We start from the raw sequence: 21,532 nt of genomic DNA on the forward strand, positions 1-21,532 counted from the left end.
GGAGAGAACACAAAACTGCATGTACTTCAGGTAGGGACACAAGAGTGTGGAGGAGTAGGTCATTTATAGGTCTTATCTACATTAAGAGCACCTGTGCCCTTGAGTCCCAGCCAGAACTTCTGTTGACCTCCCCTAAAATATTCAGAACTTAGTCCCCACTCTTGGCATCTCTGAGTTCAGGGTTTGTCTCAATCTCTGCCCACATCCACAGGAGGGCCTACTGGTCTGTATAGGATTCCCAGTGGACAGGCTAATACACAGCCTAGCTCTCCCAGTGCCCCTTCAACTGATGAGGGAGGCCCTAGAGTGTTTCTTAAGCATGTTGCCCCATTCTGTACCATGTCATCCCGTCTCCCCCCTTCCACCCACATTACAGCTAACTGGACAGGAATTCACACTCCCACATGGGGCATTCAATCTCTAGTCTGGCCAGTGACCTACAAGGTGGCTTAGAATGATGAGTCTCAGCCCATTAGGAATTTGAATTTTGGGGGGAGTCTGAATTTTAACAGATGTGGAGATAGGGATCAAGATAGAAATGATGGAGACTGAGGTAGCAATGGAGTGTTTCTGAGACGCACATGAGTTGAGAAGATGCGTGTCCTACAGGGAGACAGAATAGAATATGAGTGAGCCAAAATTATGGTCTAGCCAAAAGTCAACCACCACAGTAGAGAAGAGTCACAGGGAGGAGCAGAAGAAGAAAGGAGACAGGTTACTAGTCACCCTAGATGTGGGGACACATGTCTGTCTTCTCAAAGGGGAGAATGATACAGCCTGCAGCTTAGTGGTTCATTGTTTTCTCTGATCCTCGAACCTCATTTCCAGGGCACCACAGTTTGGACTGCCCACTGTTTCTGGGATTCTGCAAGATTTCTAACTCCTTACTCCCAGCTGTTTCCTTACACAAAGCCCCCTCATTGATGTTGTAAGCATGCATCTCTTTCCTGCATGGGAGGATCTGAGAAGAAAAGGACAACAATCCCAGCCCATGCAAATGGGTTTTCTGCAGGGCAATATGGTCTCTCTTTCATCAGTGCAAAGCTTTGGCTGGATAAAATCTCAGAGCAAAGACTTCAAAAATGCTTCAGTTGTGCAAGAGAACCATTCCTCTTGATCTTGGAAACATGGATGTCCGAACAGAAGCAATAAGTTAATTCCCAAACAAGTCACTTGTTTCATCCTTTACCCTCAATAGAGGCCCGAGGTGGTCACTTAGAGCAGAAAAATTAACAAGGGCGCTTATCACAGCCACATGACTTCCCATCACTGTAGGATGCTCAGAATCTGGAGAGGTTGCTGGAGATCACAGAGGGGTTGCCAAATGAACTTTGGAAAAGCTTCCTAAACCAGGCTTTCTTAAACTGCAGCAGACCTAGGAATCTCCTGGGAATCTTTTTAAGAAAGCAGATCCTGGGGTGGGGCCCAAGAGTCTGTATTTCTAACAAGCTCCCACACTAGCTGATGCCGCTGGTCTGGGAATGACATACAGAGGAGGAGATAGTGATAGGACCCCTGCTGTCTGAGCGGAGAAAAGCCATTCAGCGTAACATCATGTCATTAGTGCTCATTAAAATACATATATGAGTTGTGGCCTCCCAGGGTCTGAGAGCAATTCCATGTCACTTGACAGGGAACGTAAATGAAGCAGCTCTCAATCCCTTTAGTAAAGGAGAAGATACTTGAAACCTTACTCCTGAGTTCCAAAAGCCATTAATAAACTGATGTCAGTATTTTTCTTTCTTAGCAAATTTGTAGCTTTGGGGCTAGAAGAGCAGATAGGCTGAAGGACTGGGCAGGAAGGCTGGAGGATGGTCGAAGATCACTGCAGCTGGCAGATTGACTTCATGAATAACCCTTGATGAGAAAAAGGGGAACCATCCAGAACTCGGCGCATCATATGGAAACACGTTTCACTCCAGACTAGGGCTTTAACACTTCAATCCCTCTCCCTCATACTGACTAATCACACCTGTATTATAAAACCAACGTGGGTATCTATCTGAGTTGTGCAGACTTACTGGTTGTTCCAAAAACTCTTAATATTTTTTAATGCTTATTTATTTTTAACAGAAAGAGAGTGAGTAGCGGGTGGGCAGAGAGAGAGACACAGAATCTGAATCAAAAGACTCTTAAACACCTTGGAAGTTACTATGTTCATTGTCTGGTGCGGACCATGGGGACCATTCTACCTTGTTGACTATACACATGTGGGTAAGGACTCCTTCTGAGGTAGTGTAGAGCATATGCAAGATTGCCACCCTTGAAAGAGGATGAGACGATTATGACTAGGATTGGCTCAGTCTCAAAGTTGACCAGGAGCCCTGCAGATGCCTTTCCAGCCTGCCGGCCATCCCTAGAATCCCACCGCCTTCTGTGATATAACCTGGAAAACTACACAAGCCATGGACACTGCTTATAGATTGTCAAGGGCCACAGTAGGTTCCCTAAGGTGGTGATATCATCCATGGGTCATATGCTGGCAGACAGGGTGACCAATTGGCACTGTACTTCAGGAGGTGGATACTCATCTTTGGTGCTATGGAGACTTGAGACATTTACCTGATTATCATCCTTATTACCTCTGGACTTCCAGCAGGGTGACCAACTCTTTCTTGTTTTCTTGGAACTTTGCTGTCTCAACAGAAGAAGTAATGTATCCCCAGAAAATCCCCAGTCACCCAGTGAGGTCTGAGTGGTGAAGAAATCATGTGGGGAGATACAAAAGGAAGAGATAAGCCCAAGGAAACTGCAGGGGAGTTTTCCTGGATCCTAACAGTGACTTAGGAATTGGGATTTATTCACAGTTATTAATGAGAAAATTATTGAAGGATGGGCTTGCATGTTAAGATTGATCAGAAAGATTTTCTATACCTGGTTGACTTGGTACTAGAAAGTGTTTTATTTTAATGACCTCACCACTTGCCTTCCAACATCACTGAGATGACAAAGGGAGACATGTTCCCTGTGTTTGTGCAGTAGACGAGAGCTTGACCATCAACTCCAACCCATTTCTGAAGGTGAGACCAATAAGAAAATTGTGTAAGAAGCACCAAGAGACAAAAAGAGTTAGCACTCTTGTTGAACCTACTTAATCAGGCCACAAACCTAGGATTCATATTCTGAAACCAAAGACGCAAAAAGAACCAAATTCCACAGTATAAGCTAATCTGAAATTTGATATTTAAAGAAAAGAGAGGGAGAGAAAATCTTGATGGAAGATCACGTTGGACCAGTTCCTAACATCAAGCTCTTAAAACAAGCAGGTACTAAACTCCTAAGAATACCAAGCCATAATAAAGATATCATAAGCCTGATTTTTCTTTTTTGGACTCTGACATTGGCATCCACTTTAACCAAGCAAGATTAATTCATGACCTAGGAACTTTGCAAGCTTATGTTTATTTATAATATTCAATATTCCCATAAGCACAAATGTTGCAAATGGAAGGTTGCATTTTGATAATGCCCATTTCTTCATTAAGATTTCATCATCCACCTACATTAGAAAGCCTCTCCCTACATTTTGTTACTTCTGCTTTCACCTTGTTTATTCCTGCCTTATTTGCTTAATCTTGAGATCCTGGCTCCCAGGCACTCTCAGATTTGAAAGAAGTAAAGTTTGTGCATTAGTGGGTCTTGGGCATGCATGATTTATGAGTGGCAGGTTTCCTGGCACAATTTAATGGTATGAGAAAGACTTTGTTTTAAACATTTAAGTGAAAGTCAAGAAGTGGCAACACTAGGTGGGATATTAGAACAGTGTGTAAAAATGTTTGGGTCAAGAGTTAACCAGTTCTTATGTGGTCAATTTCTTAATCTAGAGCCCTGACATTTGACCAACTACAAAAAGTATTTTAAATTCTTATTCTGATAACTTACCCAATCAAACTCTCACCCTACAAAAAAAATTTTTTTTTAATTGCTAGCATTCATGTCAATGGAGAAAACAAACATCTTTGAGCAGTCCAAAACCAATTCATCTTCTCTTTGGTAGGCATCCTAATAATATATTCAGGTCATTTTTCACCACATAATTCTTCCTTTGACAGACTCTTTGGTAAACCAGTCTATCAAGCAGTGTCTTTTAAAGCAAAGTGAAAACTTCTATAGTTCGAAGAGAACTATCCTTCCAGAGTAAAATGAGTCCAGCCATTGTTATATGCCCATGTAATATAAAGGCTCGATACACAAGTCTATCTTTCTCATTACAAAGTATGATCTCAAGTAAAATAATTTCTGCTTAATAATCCTAACTGAAAGTACTTAGTAAGCAAGATAATAATTAAGACTTCCAAATGATACCTCGTATTAGAGATATCCCAACTACTTACCACACAAACAAATAATGCCTAACTGTTCTTTGCAGATGGCTAAATTGAGGAACTCATGAGATCATAACTCAGGTCCTCAAATAATAACACCATCATTTTACATCTAAGTTTTTCATGTGTTGTGCAATGATTGCTCACAAGTGCCCCCAGGAGGCCTGAACGGTTTCAAATCACTGTTACGAAACAAAGACAGATAAAGCCCATGGTTTGACCAAGCTCAGGATTCACAGACCACTTGAAACTTTGCTGCCTATACAAGCCTTCCATCTCCTCAACAGTAGAAGCAACTCTGAACCACATTTGCCACAGGGGGCAGCCGAGCACCTCAGAGAACCCTGGCCAGTGGGTAGAGCCCAACATGGCACCTGGAGACAATGGGTTACCTTGTAGATTTTGCAATGGCAGAGTCATAATGCCTCCGGCTGCAGCTGCTGCTACCAGCCCTTGGATGTTGGTGAGATTTGCAGCAGGCAGTGTGAGGACCAGTCCTTGTTGTCCTCCTAGCTGTCCGGCCATGTTGAAGGGGATGAGGATAGGCTGGTTGAGGGCTGGCGTGCCTCCCGGCATCACGCCAGCGACCGCGGAGGCTAACTGTTGTGCTGTCAGAAGTGGCTGCAAGGAAACAGATAATCCAGCTCACTTTCCAGTGGAACCAAGCAGGACATGGCCTTTTAGAGCATTTTCTACTTAAGCAGGGTCAGAAATTTCCTGAACAAGCATCAAACGAGTATGCTCTGTTTCAGAATGAACTAGTAGAAAAAAAAATTGAAATCACATTTCATTTATTTCTTTGGAAAATATCATTTGGTTTGGATTTCTTTTGAGGATCTCAAATACCTTTGAAATTAATATCCTCCACTTATACATTATTCTTCCAATGAAGTTTCATTTGATCTTACCCTTATGTACTTGAAATTTTCTGCTAATTTGTTCTGTGTTGTTCCAGAAAGCAGTCATTGGCATCAGAGAATTTTAATTTTTAGCTCAAAAGTAACAATAAAATACTATTTTTTATGTATTAACTTAGCAAAAATAATGAAAAGTGTTACAGCATGCTGGTAAGTCTATAGTGACACCATTATGGGGGTTTAGGACATGTACACAATCATAACCCTTTTGGAAAGCAATTTGGAAATCTATCTCAAGAGCTGCAAAAATATTCAACCCCTTTTGACTGAGAATATACTCCAGGGGTACAACCTGAAGATATCACTCAAAAAGACAAAGCAGGGACTCCTGGGTGGCTCAGTTAGGCATCCAACTATTGGTTTTGATTCATGTCATGATTTCACAGTTCATGAGTTCAAGCACTGTCTTGGGTTCTGCACTGACAGGACAGAGCCTGCTTTGGAGTCTCTCTCATTCCCTCTCTCTCTCTTTCCCCCTCTCTTAGAATACATAAATAAACTTAAAAAATTGTTTAAAAAATTGCAAAGAGACAAAAGATAAATGAATGAAAATATGCATTACATTTTAAAATATATAAATGCTGAAACATACTTCATTATAGTACTAAAGCTGACAAGGTACTCCCTAATCATTAAAGTGGGTCATTATGGCACTCTTTAGAAAAATAGAAAATGTTTCTAAAGTGATAATACATAAAACAAACTAGAAAATCATTAGGCAATGATAATGAAATCATTAAAATGGTGAAATCCTGTGTGGATGATTAAGAGATCTGAAAAAAAATGACAGAAAAACAAAAATGTTTGATGTGGCTAAGTTAGAAAATCTTTTATAGATGTCTCCTGCTATTACTCTAACATTCTTTGCTCAGTTCAAACAACATTAAAAACATATGTTTGTATCCACTATTTATCCAAACGCCATTGTCTGATGTGGAAAGGCAGACTCATCAGTATGTGCTTTGGGCCGCAGATGTATTTGAACACGAGTGTGGGCTTTCCACCAGGATGACCTAGGAGAGATTCTTGTCCTGGTCAGGCCAAATGACTAGAAGGGTCACTGATCTCATAGTTCTTTGTCCAGCACTTTCCTTGCAGCCTTTTGGGAACCACGTGACACATAATCCCATGTCTATTTTTATTCTACAGGAACCAATACCAAACTCTTCTTACTGAGGGGTTTCAATTTCTCTGTTTTTGACAGAGAATGATTCCATAAAGTAAGAGGTAATGAAATATAGGCATAGCACAAAACACAATAAATTATAAACAGGCACTATTCTAATATTGCTGTGTGTGTATTAGTGCAGTTGTCCTACCAATGAGATCCAGAGAGATCAGTAACTTGCCCTAAGTCCCATATCTAGTGCATGTGGGGAGTTCATGTGAAGGCAGGTTCTCCAAAGCCCACAGCCCACTCCTTTTTCACCGTCTCCTCTCAATGCATGGATCTGTTTTAGAGAAGAATGAAGGGAGGAGGGCTGAACCCACCCTCTAGCCACTGCCTACAGCTACCTCACATACCTCCTTCCGAGGAGGCCTTTGGACAAGCCCTGGGACATCACCCAGCCTAGTTTTAGACCATTCCCCGGGCCTAGCTCCTGATGTATTTGTCAGACTCTACTAAATTTACACAAAGTAACCTCCTCTTTTTAAAAAAATAAATAAAATTACTCTAAAGACAAAATTAACATATTGTTTAGGAATAAGTACAAAATTAGAAACTGGTGCTCAGATCACTGATGTTACATCACTGTCAGCAGTAACATCATGATAGGAAGGAAGGCAAATGGCAGGTTCTCAGACTATACACATCACAGAGTTGGGGGTTGGGCACGTAGTACTTTTTAAAACTGAATCTTCTGGGTTAAAGCAGGGAATGCACTCTCCCTTTGTCACAGTGCCCACCCACTTCTCACTGTCTGGATCTGTCATACACTTATCTGACCCCGAGGCACGAGTCTGTCAACCTTGGTACGTTCACACACATGCACTCACGCACCTACACACACACACACACACACACACACACATAACATCACAAGCATAAAATTAGAAAAGGCATGGCTGGAAGAAGTCAGCTTCTGAGATTCCCAGTAGAGCCCTCTCTGGGCTTCCATAGGCGAACAGACACCTCCCCAGGCTTTCTGTTTTTGAGCACCGAGGCATCTGTGCTCTGAGACAGACATTAGGACCTGAGACAGATGTTAGGACTTGGTGGCGGTTGGAACAAGAAAGCCAAGACCGCCACCCAAGCCCTTAAAGTTGGGTTTTCAAGTCTTCAGTTGGTAAGCGCTCAAAGTGCTGAAAGTGATTGATTTCCAGGAACAACCATGACAGCAAGAGGAGAGAAAGGGTCACGTAACAGCTTCTTTTCCCATAAAAGCAGACGAACACCAAAAGCTTTCACACTAAATGACAGAGGCAAAAACAAAAACAACAACAACAACAACAACAAAAAACAAAAACAAAAACAAAAAACCAGCCAAGAGCCCAGCTTTTATAATTGTGTTCTACATCTCCATATAACCACACCAGGCTGCAAAAAAACAAATATTGGACTTTAAAAAATAATGAATGTATTTCTTTATTAATGCAAGAGCTGTGTGTGATGTACAGTATTGTCAAACCCAATAAGCTGAACTTGCATTAAAATTGCATTAACTTTTTTATATTAAATCACATCTTGTTTTTCAAAAATGGCTATCGTAAGGTTGAAATAACTTAATTTCTTTCACACTCCAGTCATTAAAGTTTTACTTTCTAGAAGGCTGTATAGTAACCAATGCCACAGCTATAGTGGATTTTCAGGAAAAAAAAAAGATTCCAAATAATTAAAACCAACATTTTCCTTTAAAAAGAGAGTTCTGTGAACACTATTTTTCTTGATGATATTAAATAAATAATGTAGTCCTATAGTTTCCCCATATGAAAATTTATCGCCCTGTGTGCTCTGTTGGAGTTGATTGGAATTAACTCATTATTATTTATTTGGTTATTTATATGGTTGAACCATCCTAAATGCAGCCCTAATGGAAAGCAGTTGAGAGATACTGACCTGTGGCCCAACCGGGAAAGGGAGGTGGGTCTGACTGCCTTGGTGTTGGTCAGGAGTGCCTGGGTCTGATAGTGCTGGGTTTCCTCTGGCCCCTGGAATTCAAAAGAGAAGCACTCCCTTAATAGAAGATCCAGCCTGGGAATGCACATGACCCCATTTTCCTGTGATGTCACATAACATTAAAGTACAGATGACATGCCAGAGTGGTTTATCAATAGCTCCAGTGCTCAAATCACTTGTCAACTGCATGAATTATGCTAACGGATATTCAGGATGGCCAGTCATTCCAGGAGGGAGAAGGCTGTGGGGGGTGGGGGTGACACCATCATCAGTCGCACTAATAGGCCTGCGTGAGCCATCAGTTTGCATCTGGGATGCCAATGCGTTGTATGGGTGGGAAACTGCCTCCTTTATGCACAGGCAGGCAACAGCTAATCTAATTTCCCAAAGCCAGAGAAAGCGTGGTCTCACACATGACCAAGTACATATATATTATCCCTTAATATGGCTTCGTACCCGTAAGCCTTTTCTCCATGCACATTGCAGACACCAAATCTCAGGAATGTGTTTTCCTAAAGAAAGCCTTTTGCAATCACCTTAGGTGATATCCTGAAGAGCACATGGATCTCCTGAAGCAAGTTTTCTGGGTGCTAACTGAAACAGCAGGAATTCCTCACTAACTCCAGGGAGACCCTCTATGCTAAGCACAGAACACAACTTGCGTCCCTTGCTTGGAATCCTGTTGGATGCCAAAGCATGAAACGTGAAATTCCACCGAAGGAGCAAGTCTTCCAAACCTTCTTTTTAAAAAAATTTTTTTTAAATGTTTATCTATTTTTGAGAGAGAAAGAGACAGAATGGGAGCAGGGGAGGGGTAGAGTGCGAGGGAGACACAGAATCTGAAGCAGTTTCCAAGCTCTGGGCTATCAGCACAGAGCTGGACATGGGACTCAAACTCATGAACCGTGAGATCATAACCTGAGCCCAAGTTGGATGCTTAACCAACTGAGCCACCCAGGCACCCCAAACCTTCTTAAACAGTATAGCATCTCTCTATGTGCTTCTGGGTTTTGTTTCAGGACAGACCAGAGCAGGAGCACAGTGACAGTAACAATAAATAGATGAATAAGAAAACAAAATAAAAAAAATAAAGCTAGCAGCAATTTTTGAGGGGTTTTACTTGGTAGCTTTAGTTTTCTTGGTGGTTGAAATCCAATTCCAAGCCACCCTTAACAAGATCCTCTTTCCTGATGTTTGTCCTATGAATAGCAAGTGGAAGACAATTCAAACCCTGTTTACTGGCATGCCATGGACGACCAAGAAAAAAGATGATTCTGTCACGCTTATAAATTTTAAAGAAGGTATTATTGGCTCATTTAAAACAAATTCTTCTATATATTCTCCAAAGGGACAGACTTATAAATAATGGAAATGTGGGGAAAAAATACTCCAGCACATTAAGCTACAAATAAAATTGACTGCTACATATTATTCAATTGACTTCTATCTCCACTGCGAGGTGTCAATCATAACTGCATTTTATAATAGGATTAAACAATAAATGTGCAAAGCCATTATGCAGAACTCTGAAAATCTGATTAATTTGTAATATTTTTTTGTGCAGAAAGTCAGGAATGGACATTGCTTGGGGAATACTTACAAGCATTCTATTGAAATTCCTAAATTGATTTGGAACAAACTAATAAAAACACAGACTTGCTGACATTTTATAAAGTGAATTCTGTCAAAATATGTTTGGCATTTTAATGATCGCTGTCATTTAATAACAAGGGTAAGATGACCCATCATAAGATGCCCACAATTTCCTCATAATGTGCAGGAGACCTTTCTTCTAAATTTTTTATATGCGATTTACTCATTATGCTTGAGTAGCAGGGCACTTGAAACTGTGCACTATCCAGGGTGAATCTCATCTGTTCTGTGCTTATAGAGCCAAGTCCAGTTTCACCTTCAAATTCTCAGTCAAGCTTTATGCACTTCTATTGAGCAAATCCAACTCCCTAAGCGTACCAATCACCAATCACCAGTCACATACCGATCACTTAGGAATGCTCCTAACTAGCTAAAAATCCACTTTGGTGCAGTTTTTGAAGCTACTTTAAAATTTTGGGTGGCTTCCACATACTCACCAGGCATGGAGTTTTATGCCAGCCTGAAAAAAGAGAGTTTTTACAATACACAGGAAAAGAGAAAGGCCCCTTTTCTACAAAGAAAACACACGTATGCCTTAATTTCAAGAAAATATCTATACCGTGGCAGTCCCTCCTGCCTCAAATTTCTTTCACATGAACCAGCCTTATTTTTGAACCCTGTTCTTTTTTTTTTAATGTTTATTTTTGAGAGAGTGAGACAGAGCATGAGTGGGCGAGGGGCCGAGAGAGACAGACAGACAGACAGAATTACAAAGCAGGCTCCAGGCTCTGAATTATCAGCACAGAACCCAATGTGGGGATTGAACCCACAAACTGCGAGATCATGACCTGAACCAAAGTCAGACACTTAACCCACTGAGCCACGCAGGTGCCCCTGGACCCTGTTAAGGACACGCCATCGTAAGGTTGAGGATCTGACTCATCCAGGCACTGTGTCATCAACATGTTGTGTTTGCTGCCCATAACTTTACACCGATTACATTTGCTTACAGTTTATTCTTTGTTGCTGGAGGCCCTCACTAGCACACGGCCCCTCATTTTGAGGCTGGTTATTCTCAAAAACCATGTTCAGTGAGTGCAGGGCAATTCCACACAATTTCATGTGTAAAATGAAGTCTTTCACAGGCTTTAGAGGAGATTATGTATGCTCTCCTGCTTGGATCAAAAAGTAATGTTTCTTCTTAATGCGCATCTCCATTTTCCCCAAACACATGTATCATGCTTAACCTTGTAGGACCATAAACTAATCTGTCTAGTCGGAAGGCAGTTCCCAAATCAGGGGCCTTGTGGAAGCCAGAGGGGGGAATCCAGCAGTCAGAATAAATAGACAACATTGGCGAAGGGTTTCTAAGAGATTTGAAGCAGCACTTAGCCACGCATTAGCAGAGATTTGAGGTCACCTATTTCCACGGCCACGGACGTGAAAACATGAACCTAAACAAGCTGGACAGTTTCCTCTGATCAGGATACTAGGAAACATCTACCTCTCTTGGAGATCAAGAATATCCAGAAAGCTCTCTGTGCCCTGTTCTGAATTGAATAGCCTGCACTTTTCAGGCAGTGATCGCGAGCTTTAGCAGAGCAGACGCGGTGTCCACTTGCTCACCACTGCACATCCAGGCCCTAAAGCAGGAGTGTCATTTGCATCGATTGAATGCAATCAGTGGAGACAGAGATTTGGCTTTTAATTTGGGAATGGTAGAATTCCTACAAGATAGGCATTGGCATCAACCTGTTTATTAGTGTTTAGTATAAACCTTGTAAATATTTTTAAATTATCAGCTTATTGGCAAATGCTACCTCAATTCCAATTTAGATACAAAAAACAGTTTGGTGTAGGGTGCCTGGGTGATTCAGTCAATTGAGTGTTCGACTCTTCATTTCAGCTCAGGTCATGATCCCAAAGTCATGGGATCAAGCCCTCCATGCTAAGCATTCTCTGTCTCCCTCACTCTGCCCATTCTCTCTCTCTAAAATAAAATAATAAAATAAATATAATTTTAAGAAGAAAAAGCAGTTTGGTGTACAGGTTAAAAGCAAGGGCTCTTTTTTTTAAGAGTTAGTAATTCTTTTTTAAAATAATTTGTTAATGTTTATTTATTTTTGAGAGTGAGAGACAGAGCACAAGTAGGAGAAGGGCAGAGAAAGAGGAAGACACAGAATCCAAAGTAGGCTCCAGGCTCTGAGCTGTCAGCACAGAGCCTGGCATGGGGCTCAAACCACAAACTGCGACATCATGACCTGAGCTGAAGTTGGATGCTGAACTGACTAAGCCACCCAAGTGCCCCAAGCAAGGGTTTGTTTAAATTTTAAACTCTGTCTGAGTTTACCTCTGCCACTTAACTAGGTACGTGAACTTGGACTTGTTTTCCAACTTCTTTATGCATCAGTTATCTCCTGTAAAAGTTCAAAATAGCAGTGCCTCCTTCATCGGGTTGCTGTTGTAAGGACTAAATGAGCACAAGTCTTTGTAAATTTCTTGGAACAGTGCATGTTTGTCACATACATGCTAATTCTGTTGACTACTATTGTTGAATAAGTTTCAATTTGTAATGTAATAAATTTAATATTATTTAATTTGCCCATAACGTTTACTTTCCCCAGGTCAACTCGATACCTACTCTGGTCCCTATATGTGCAATCTACATTCTCCCCCATGCCACCGTAATTGTGTACTGCCATCCATTTGATGGATGTTTGCAACTGAATTTTATGAGCCTATGAAGCCAGATGTTTACATATACCACTTCCTTCAGTCCATGGTAACATGATCAGGAAATACAACAAAACAATACTGACAAACAGCTTCCAAATTCTCAGACCAGGGCTTAGACCAGTAGTTTCTACCCAGAATCTTGGGTTCGTGGAGTTTCTTGGACACAGCGGTTCACATTGCTCACAAGACTACGGATGGAACAGTTCAAGGGTGGCAGTAGCTCCCATGTACATTTTATAAAACCCACCGGTGATTGAAGACCACAGGGTGGGGGTTGGGGGGACAAGAGTGGTGTCGATGCCGCCCACACAGATCTGAATCTCCTTTCACTGAGGAGCCATACATGATTAGTTCTGTGAACAGCAGAATAGCATCGGCTGGCATTGCCTCCTCGCCTGCCAAGTGTCTTCACCTGGAACATTCTTCCATCTTATCCTGGTTGACTTTTAGCTTAGCAAGGGCAATTATCATCTATGTATCTATGTATCTCAGATACAATTATTTTGTAATTATGATTTGTTCACAGGTAATCCAAGGGGGGTAAAAACGGATTTTAAATGGATCATAATATACAATTCTAAATAACTATACAATAGGAGTCAATCCTCCACATATATAGGGATCCCTGACATATGTCTGTTACAGAAAAAAAGGTCATAAATGGTGAGGACACTAAAAGACTGATTTGGAGTTATGCTAAGATAAAACTTATTTTTAACTGTTAAAATGCCTGCTTGCCAGACCACCGGTTCATTCAAAACCATCTTCCCGGTGTCACTCTCACATCTGAAACCTGCAAGGCTGTCTGCAGATCTCTCTGCTCTGGAGGGACCAGACTCCACAGAACTGAGAGGGGGACACCCAGATCCTGGTCTCCTCCCTTTGGTCCCCTCATCAGGGGATAGACAGCCTTGCAAGTTCCAGGATCCCGCCCAGCTCAAGCTGTGAGCTCCTCAATGGCCAGCACCGTGTTCCTCATAGCAGGTTTGTTTTCTTTTGCAAATTCTCTTCCTCTTCTTCCTCCTCTTCCTCTTCTCTATTCCTCTCCCTCTTCCTCCTCTTCTTCTCATTCTCCTTCCTCCTCTTCTCCTTCTCCCGCTTCCACTTCCTTTTCCTCCTCCTCCTCCTCCTCCTCCTCCTCTTCTTATTTTTGGGTACAATGCATTTTCATTAAATAAGGCAAACCAATGCTTGGCACCTCTCAGTTACTCTATAAGTAAAAAAGGGGACATTCCACTAGTGTATGAAATGCTTTCAGCCCCCCAGCCCTTTTGGGAGTTGGCTTTTGCAAATATGTAATTTTAAGAGACAACAACAACAACAAAAAACATCTAAATCCTGAGAGGGCATAGTCCTTTCTGGAGCCTTACCCCATTCCCTTTGCAAAGAGGATACAAGTTCAGGACAGACTGAGAAGGAACTAGAATTGCAAATACGAATTGCTCATCCAGAATAAGCCAGTTCCACTTTCTCCCACCTACCGGGCATCACTCCATGTTCAGGACATAAGCCTCTCTAGTTAGTGACCAATGCATTTTTAACGAATTGGTTTCTTCAGAGAGGGGGTTGGGCTTCTGTCCTCTATGCATTAGCACAGACACATAATTACATGAAGGTCACAGGGATCTCTCAGCTTTTCTTGGTGTTCAAACCTCCCTTACCCACTGTTTGCAGTTTTCACCAGCAAGTAAGGTGATGCAAAGGCTGCTTATTATAAGATGGACTGTTGAATGCATTTTTATTTCATGTTGAGCATGTGAACCCAGCTAAGCAGGCCAGAGTCCCCTCTAAATGAAACTTCCCTTTCTTTCAATTTCTTCAATATCACTAAATGTCAAGGAAGGAGTGGAAGTGTCTATAAAAATCTTTTTTAGAGCCGCTGCCACTGTGTGCCACTGTGTTGGCCAGTCAGGATTTCTCTAGGATACTGGCCACACACATATTTATGTACAGAACTCTAGCCAGACCCCTGATGAAATTGGAGACTCTAAAGTAATAAGATACACTTGAAAAGTAACCGTTCATTCGTTCACATAAGAGTTTGTATGTTTTTCCAAGTCCTATTGATAAGTACTTATAACTCCACTCATTGAGGTCTGGAGAACAAAGAAGGTCTGATGACATACATGGAAAAAACAAATTTCTTTACTTTTCTAGCAGGTGACTTCCCAGGCCTTCCATGAAGGGAAATCCAATTTTCTTTGGGAATGGGGTTTAGGTGTTCAGTGGTCCTCAATGCTGATTTTTATTTAAAGACTGCATATGTGCATGAGAAGTCAAAGGGAGATTTGAGATATCTAGATAAGCATAACAAGACATCCTATATATCCCTTATTTGGATTTTATTGTCTGGAAAACATGTTTCTAATATCTACCAAAAGTATTAAAAATTGCTTCTGATCGGCATGTGGACTTAGTCTATGCATATTCTGTAGAACACTACATTTTTCACCTCCTTTGGAATTTACTAAATCTCCCTCCCATCTTCTTCCAACAATTGTTTATCATTTGTTTTCATCTCCTTCTAATAAAAGCACAGCTGAACTCCTATGAGACCCAGGCCAGTAATATTCTCAACTTCTGTAAATGCTTCCTCTTGGAAAAGAGATGAAAGAAGAGAGAGAGTCCTCGAACACACTTAAGCAAAATTCCACGACCTCCTATTGGCATATGGAGAGCTTTGGGGTATGGATTAGTCCTTGAGTGCTGCTGTCTCCAATGAAAAGCAGTTCTTCCAGGCAAAGACTCTAAACCCCCTTTGCATCTCCCGCATGAATGTATATATGTGTGGGTATGAAAATGCCCATGCATGTTGGTGTTCACATATGTTGTAGTGAGTCGGTATTCTTAAGATCATGGAGATATGTATCCAAGTGAAGTGAAACCATTGAGACACAGATTTTCAAAAAACTGAAAATGGCTTGTCTAATTACTCAAATGCCTCTTTAAGTCAACATTGCTTTCAGCCCAGGGGTGAAGTCTTTCACTCTCACCTGATGGCTGCGACTCTGGCACAGCCCCATGGATGAGAAGGTTGAGCACATGCTGTGCTTCTGTGCTCATTTATGGAGCCTCTGTTCATTCTTTATCCGTGCTTAATGCCTACCCCAGGCCCAGCTACACAATCTGTGGGGCACAGTGCAAAATGAAAATTCAGATCCCTGGCCAGAGGCTAGGAAGTCAATCTTTTTCCTGGGGCTGCTGTTTCAATCCCTGGCTGATGGGTGAAGCCAAGGGATTGCAACCTCCCTGCTGGGATGAGCTAAACACCTGGATCAGGGGTAGGCGGGAAGCCTCTGCTAAGTCCTAAACTGAACATGTGACACTCTCTGTACCTGATCCAGAAAGAAAGGCAGAAAGGAGAAAGTGACAGCCATAGTCAGGCTTCCAGGGGTCCTGAGATGCCAGGGGCAGGGAAGAGGTCCTGGGGAAGTGAGGAGATGGCAGCGGGACCTCCAGAGGCTCCAGACCCCCACCTGCATGCTTTTGTTGCCCATTGGAGTTTACTTACAAGACACGATTTCAAAGATAAATTATTAAGAATTGCAAGACAGTAACCTTGGAGCACTAATCCACACCCTGCTGGGTGGGGAGCCCTGTGTGCCTAAAAAAGCTGCCAGACCCATGAAGTGGTCCCTGCCCTTGGCTCACTGTCAGCTGCTATTGACTCAGTTTCCACACAATTTTGGGTTGCTAGTTTTCTATCAATGGACTTCCTTTATAAAGGGTCCTCAAATTTTCAAAATTGCACTTAAACCTACAACAGGGAGTCATTTTTTCCCCAAATCAACACAAACTCTGAAAATAGCATTTGTGCCTACCGAGGAATTTAGATACGGTCTCTTTCCCCAACAAGGAATTGAACCTACAAATCATCAATGAATCCACTATACATCACTACCAATGACCACATAAATACACTATTTGGTAGGAAATTAAGATAAAGCATTGTTTTGTTTTCTATGACTTCCTAGCCACCTATGCTTAAAATGGAAAGGCAGGGGTATAAATCCCAAAAGGGAAATCATATAGAAGATGTCCCACATTTGGGCACCTGGGTGACTCCATCAGTGAAGTGTCTGACTCTTGATTTGGGCCCAGGTCATGATCTCAGAGTTCGTGAGTTTGGGCCCCGTGTCAGCCTCTGTACTGGACTTGGATCCTGTTGGGATTCTCTCTCTGCCTCTCTGTCTGCCCCTCCCTTGCTCAAGTGCATTCTCTCTTCTCTCTCAAAATAAACTTAAGAAAAAGGATATCATGTGTCTCTCCTCAGCTGAAGACCTAGCTTTCTAACAGTGTTGTGCTTTCACTAACAAAAGCCATGGCCTTTCCCTTCTGACTGGCCACCGGACCATCACCAAGTTTGACAACAAGGGGACGTGCTCTAAATACTCTAGGGCAACATGATGGGCCTCGTGTTAAAGTTCTCCCACATTAGCTATCCATGGTACAATATGCAAGAATGTCTAAGAATTGACTATAAATGAACTTGAAAAATGGACAAAGCTGTTAAATACTCTGCCTTAAATTTTTGGTACAAGCTTAGGTGAAAATTGTGTGTGTGCGCATACACACACGTGTGCATGTGTGTTCATGTGTGTTTTGGAGTGGGAAGAGGCCAAAGTGGGGGAAGCTAGTTCACTTTTTCTCACCTATCACATGTGCTGTAGGGCTGCACCATTCAAGTGGTATGGGGTAGAGGACTGTGTAGTTCTTGTTGCAAGATCCTACCCTCTACCCTTTTCTAGTGACATTCGGGTTTGTTTTCTAATACCTTCGAGCCTCTCCTTGTGATCCCACAGGCCTACAGGGCTGCCCCACCAAAAGTCTCATTAGATTTTTAAATTGTGTCAGTGTAGTGAGGCTCTTAACTGAGCGTCTCACACAGATACCTGGAAACCCAAGCCTGAGAGGGAAGTGTTGGGGGCGGGAGGGCAAATAGAAATTGCTGTGTCAAGGGGCACCTGCCTGGGTGGGCTCAGTCAGTTAGGCGACCAATTTCGGCTCAGGTCATGATTTCGTGGTTCGTGGGTTCAAGCTCCATGCTAGGCTCTGTGCTGACAGCTCAGAGCCTGGAGCCTGCTTTGGATTCTGTGTCTCCCTCTCTCTCTCTGCCCCTCCCCTGTTCCCTCTGTCTCTCAAAAAATGAATAAAAACATTACAACAAACAAAAGAAAAAGAAATTGCTGTGTCTTGATCACGGAGGCCCACCATCCTGGCACCAGACCAGAGTTTCATGGAAACCGCAATAGTGGACCATCTGCCACTCCTCCTCCAAGACCCGAGGTGCCATCCCTGGGCCTGAACCCTGTGCAACCTTTCAACAGCAAGGAGGCTGCTGATCTGATGTTCAGAATACGATTTCACCATCAGCCACAACAGAATAAATCATGATTTCAATTGGACATGATGGCCTCTGGGTACAGTTGCTTCCAAAAAAACACGAATGGTACGAGACCTCAGAGACGCCCAGCGCAGAAACATGTGATCCTCCATCTGTGGTGGCTGCATTTGTGATGGCAAAGATCAGGTAGTTGGACCGTCCCGAACTCTGAGGTTTCCCATGGCAGTCAAATTAAAGGAGCACGTGAATCATTGTGTGAATAGAAAGATCTCAACATTTCGTTTTGTCAAGCAAAAATACCTTTCAAAACTGCCATGAACTGTCATTATCAGATTAAAAAAAGAAAAGGCATTTGGATGCCCTTTTCTCACCCTGAAGGGTGTGTTTACATTTAAAAGACAATCCTTTAAATAGAAAAAATTAAGTTTAATGAAAAACTCACTGCATTGAAATTTTTCTCCATTATCTCTTTGAATCATGTCTATTTGGCATTAGGGGACACTCGTCAGTTCACAGAGCATTGGGGAGTTTCTCGTTGACACGGTAGGGTTTGAGGAATCAGGGTGCCCTTCCCTACACCCCTCCAGAAACAGACTATGTCTGACCAACACTCTGAGAATGCTTCGTCTTAGAGTAACTAATTCCTCTTTGCCCTCCCTCCTTTTTTCTAGAGACACCAATATAATTTTCTTTATATCTATAAAGTTCTGTGTGCTAGGTAATACATCAATTTTTTTATATATATTATTTTGTCAGTGCTTACAATAACCCAAGGAGGTAAGTTTATGATTATTATGTCCATTTGAAACTAAACTTTATAGAGATTAACTCACGATTACTCACATAACAGTAAGTGACAGAGAGGTAACCCTATCCCAGGTCATCTAATCAATAGAAGGCCCTTGTCTTTATGAGCTAGACTAGCTACAACTCAAATATCTCCTAATAGCTGTATGAGCTTTATTCATTAACTGAGTACTTACTGTGGGCCAGCCACTTTGCTCTGTAATTTGGATACATTTTCTCCTTTAATCTCTACAGTAACCCCTGTATTATTAGTATTATCATTCTCATTTTACAAATGTGTAAACTAAGATTTAGGCAGGTTAAATAACTCACTTATGGTCACACAGTTAGTGAGTGATAGCATCAGGATTTGAACCCAGTTCTATTAGACTCCAAGGCCACACTACCCTATAGTCAAATGCAAGTGTTTTAGGGTGATAGAATGTAATAAATCCCCAATGCCATGATAGAAACCATGTTTTTTAGGTATTTTACTAGTGGAACTTGTCTGGAGACCTCTAGGTTCCAGGTCTGGGAAAGTGGGTGATAGAGGCGTGGAAATGACATAGGATGGGAGGAGGGTAAGAGGGTGGGTCTCACCAGACATGAACTTTTTCTGTGCCCCATTTTTCCCCAGACTCTGACAAATTCCTAAGAAATAAGCATCCCCATCTTCCTAATTTTTTTTTAATTAAAAATAATTTTTTGGATGTTTATTTATTATTGAGACAGAGAAAAACAGAGCATGAATAGGGGAGGGGCAGAGAGAGAGGGAGACACAGAAGCTGAAGCAGGCTCCAGGCTCCGAGCTGTCAGCACAGAACCTGACGCGGGGGCTCGAACCCACAAACCCTGAGATCATACCTGAGCTGAAGTCAGACGCTTAACCGACTGAGCCACCCAGGCGCCCCTTTAAAATAATGTTCATAATGAGCTACATTATGACTGCGTTCTTGGATTAGGGTCTCAAGGAACGATCTCTGGGCCGGTGGCACCAGCGTCACCGAGCACCTCGTTAGAAAGGCACACCTGCAGGTCCCAGTGCATCCAGATCTGAGACCCACTGGACCAGAATCTGTGTTGTGACAAAATCCCCAGGTGATTCACACCCACGGTAAAGTGTGAGAAGTACTGTTTTTGAGTTTGTAAGTCCTTCCTTCCCTTCTTCCCCCCTTTTATTCTCCTTCATACCTTCCTTGTTTCCCTTCCCCTTCCCCCCCTCCTTCCTTCCTTCCTCCCTCCCTCCCTTTACTTGGGTGGTATTCAAGCACAAATATACCAGAAGATGCCTAGCTTTCATCAGCCATTTCCACTAAACGGTTTTATCCTGGCTCACAGAAGTCGGGGCAAGAAAAGAACACATTCAAGAGGAATGCTCTGTCACAGTAACAACTCTCCACAACGCCCTAGCCCTCCCCGCAGGCCCCACTACCTCGGAAACCCCGGAAACCCGGTGGGAGGACTCCTGGCAAAAAGAGGTTCACAGCAGGAAGAGCAGGTCCTACATTCTTAAGGGGAAGCATATTTATCCTTTTTAAAACACAACAAAACTGATGCCAAATGTAGCCCCATATTCTAGCTCTGTGATTTATGGCAATTTTCCTGACACTTTCTCTGACTATATCCACATCTTTGCTTTTCCATTTGTGAGGATCCACGAAGATAAGCATCTGGCCTATCCATTTCAGTTATTTACTCTCAGAATACCACATCCTTTGCAAAAGTAGCCAAGGCACCACTTTAAACAAGGGGAATAAAAATTTTAAATTTCTTAAAGCTGAAATAAAACTTTGTTTCTGCAGATAGTCCGAAAAGGTGGCATTTGGGATCGCTGTAGTGTGCAACTCAAGATTGATGGAAAGTGGGGTCATTTAGACGTCAGCAGAGGACAAGAAGAAAATGCCCCCAAAGAACTGCCTCACAGGAAATTCTAGCATCACCTTATGATAACAGAGCCTGGAGGCAGGAAAGAGTAGGATGCCATCTAGCTCACTACACACAAGTTACCAGGACCTTCTATGGAGATCAGAGATCAGGTAACAAAAGATTGCAGCTGCAATGAGATTAGGCAGATCCAGAATATAAAAATGCAAATTAATGCCCCATCAATAGATTGTCAGATTTTCCCCCCCGACAGTTGGTTGTAAAAAACCAAACAGCCAAACATCTAGTCCAATTCATGGGTCCATGACCATTTTTCTCTCACTCAGTCTATTTATCTCTTAGCATTACTGTAATTGAAAAAGTACTATTGCTAAAAGATGCTATTAACTTGAGTGCATTCATAGAGTGTTATATCACTAATAGACTTAGGTCATATTCTTTTATCCTTTTAGCAAAGCATTATTTTGTTGTCTTCTTGTTCTGAAGATTGTGCTCCACTTAAAGTCAAATAGAACAAAAGCTTCACAGAACTTGTTCATACTGTTTTTTATCATTTTTTCACTCTGTTACATGACAGTAGCAAATGCGTAGCAATTTCTATTTGTTATATTAACTTCTTTTTGGATCTGTGTCAGAGCTCATAATGTAAAAATATGCCTTCCAAACATGACTTGTGTTCAGATGCTAACTGTAAGGTTTTAAGTCCAAATACTTTTAAGATTTATTTCTTGAGTTTACATGTGACTTGAGAATGGTGAGTTCAGGATAGAAACATGGAACAGAGCAAACTACTAACTACAATAGTGAAAAGGTGAAATAGTGGAAGAAG

General features: G+C 41.9%; 1 protein-coding gene across 1 annotated transcript in view; it reads right to left on the reverse strand.

The window, feature by feature from the left end:
* Positions 1-1,766: 1,766 nt before the first annotated feature.
* Positions 1,767-21,532, reverse strand: part of LOC115275030 (POU domain, class 6, transcription factor 2-like) — a 128,270-nt gene continuing 108,504 nt past the window's right edge. Inside the window, exons 2-5 of the mRNA XM_029918621.1 lie at positions 8,301-8,392; positions 4,718-4,946; positions 2,583-2,634; positions 1,767-1,857 (exon numbers count right to left, since the gene is read on the reverse strand). Coding sequence (XP_029774481.1) covers positions 1,767-1,857; positions 2,583-2,634; positions 4,718-4,946; positions 8,301-8,392 — 464 coding nt within the window. The remainder of the gene's footprint in view (positions 1,858-2,582; positions 2,635-4,717; positions 4,947-8,300; positions 8,393-21,532) is intronic.

This window comes from Suricata suricatta, chromosome 2 (genome assembly GCF_006229205.1).
Source record: "Suricata suricatta isolate VVHF042 chromosome 2, meerkat_22Aug2017_6uvM2_HiC, whole genome shotgun sequence".
NCBI classification, from domain to species: Eukaryota; Metazoa; Chordata; class Mammalia; order Carnivora; family Herpestidae; genus Suricata; species Suricata suricatta.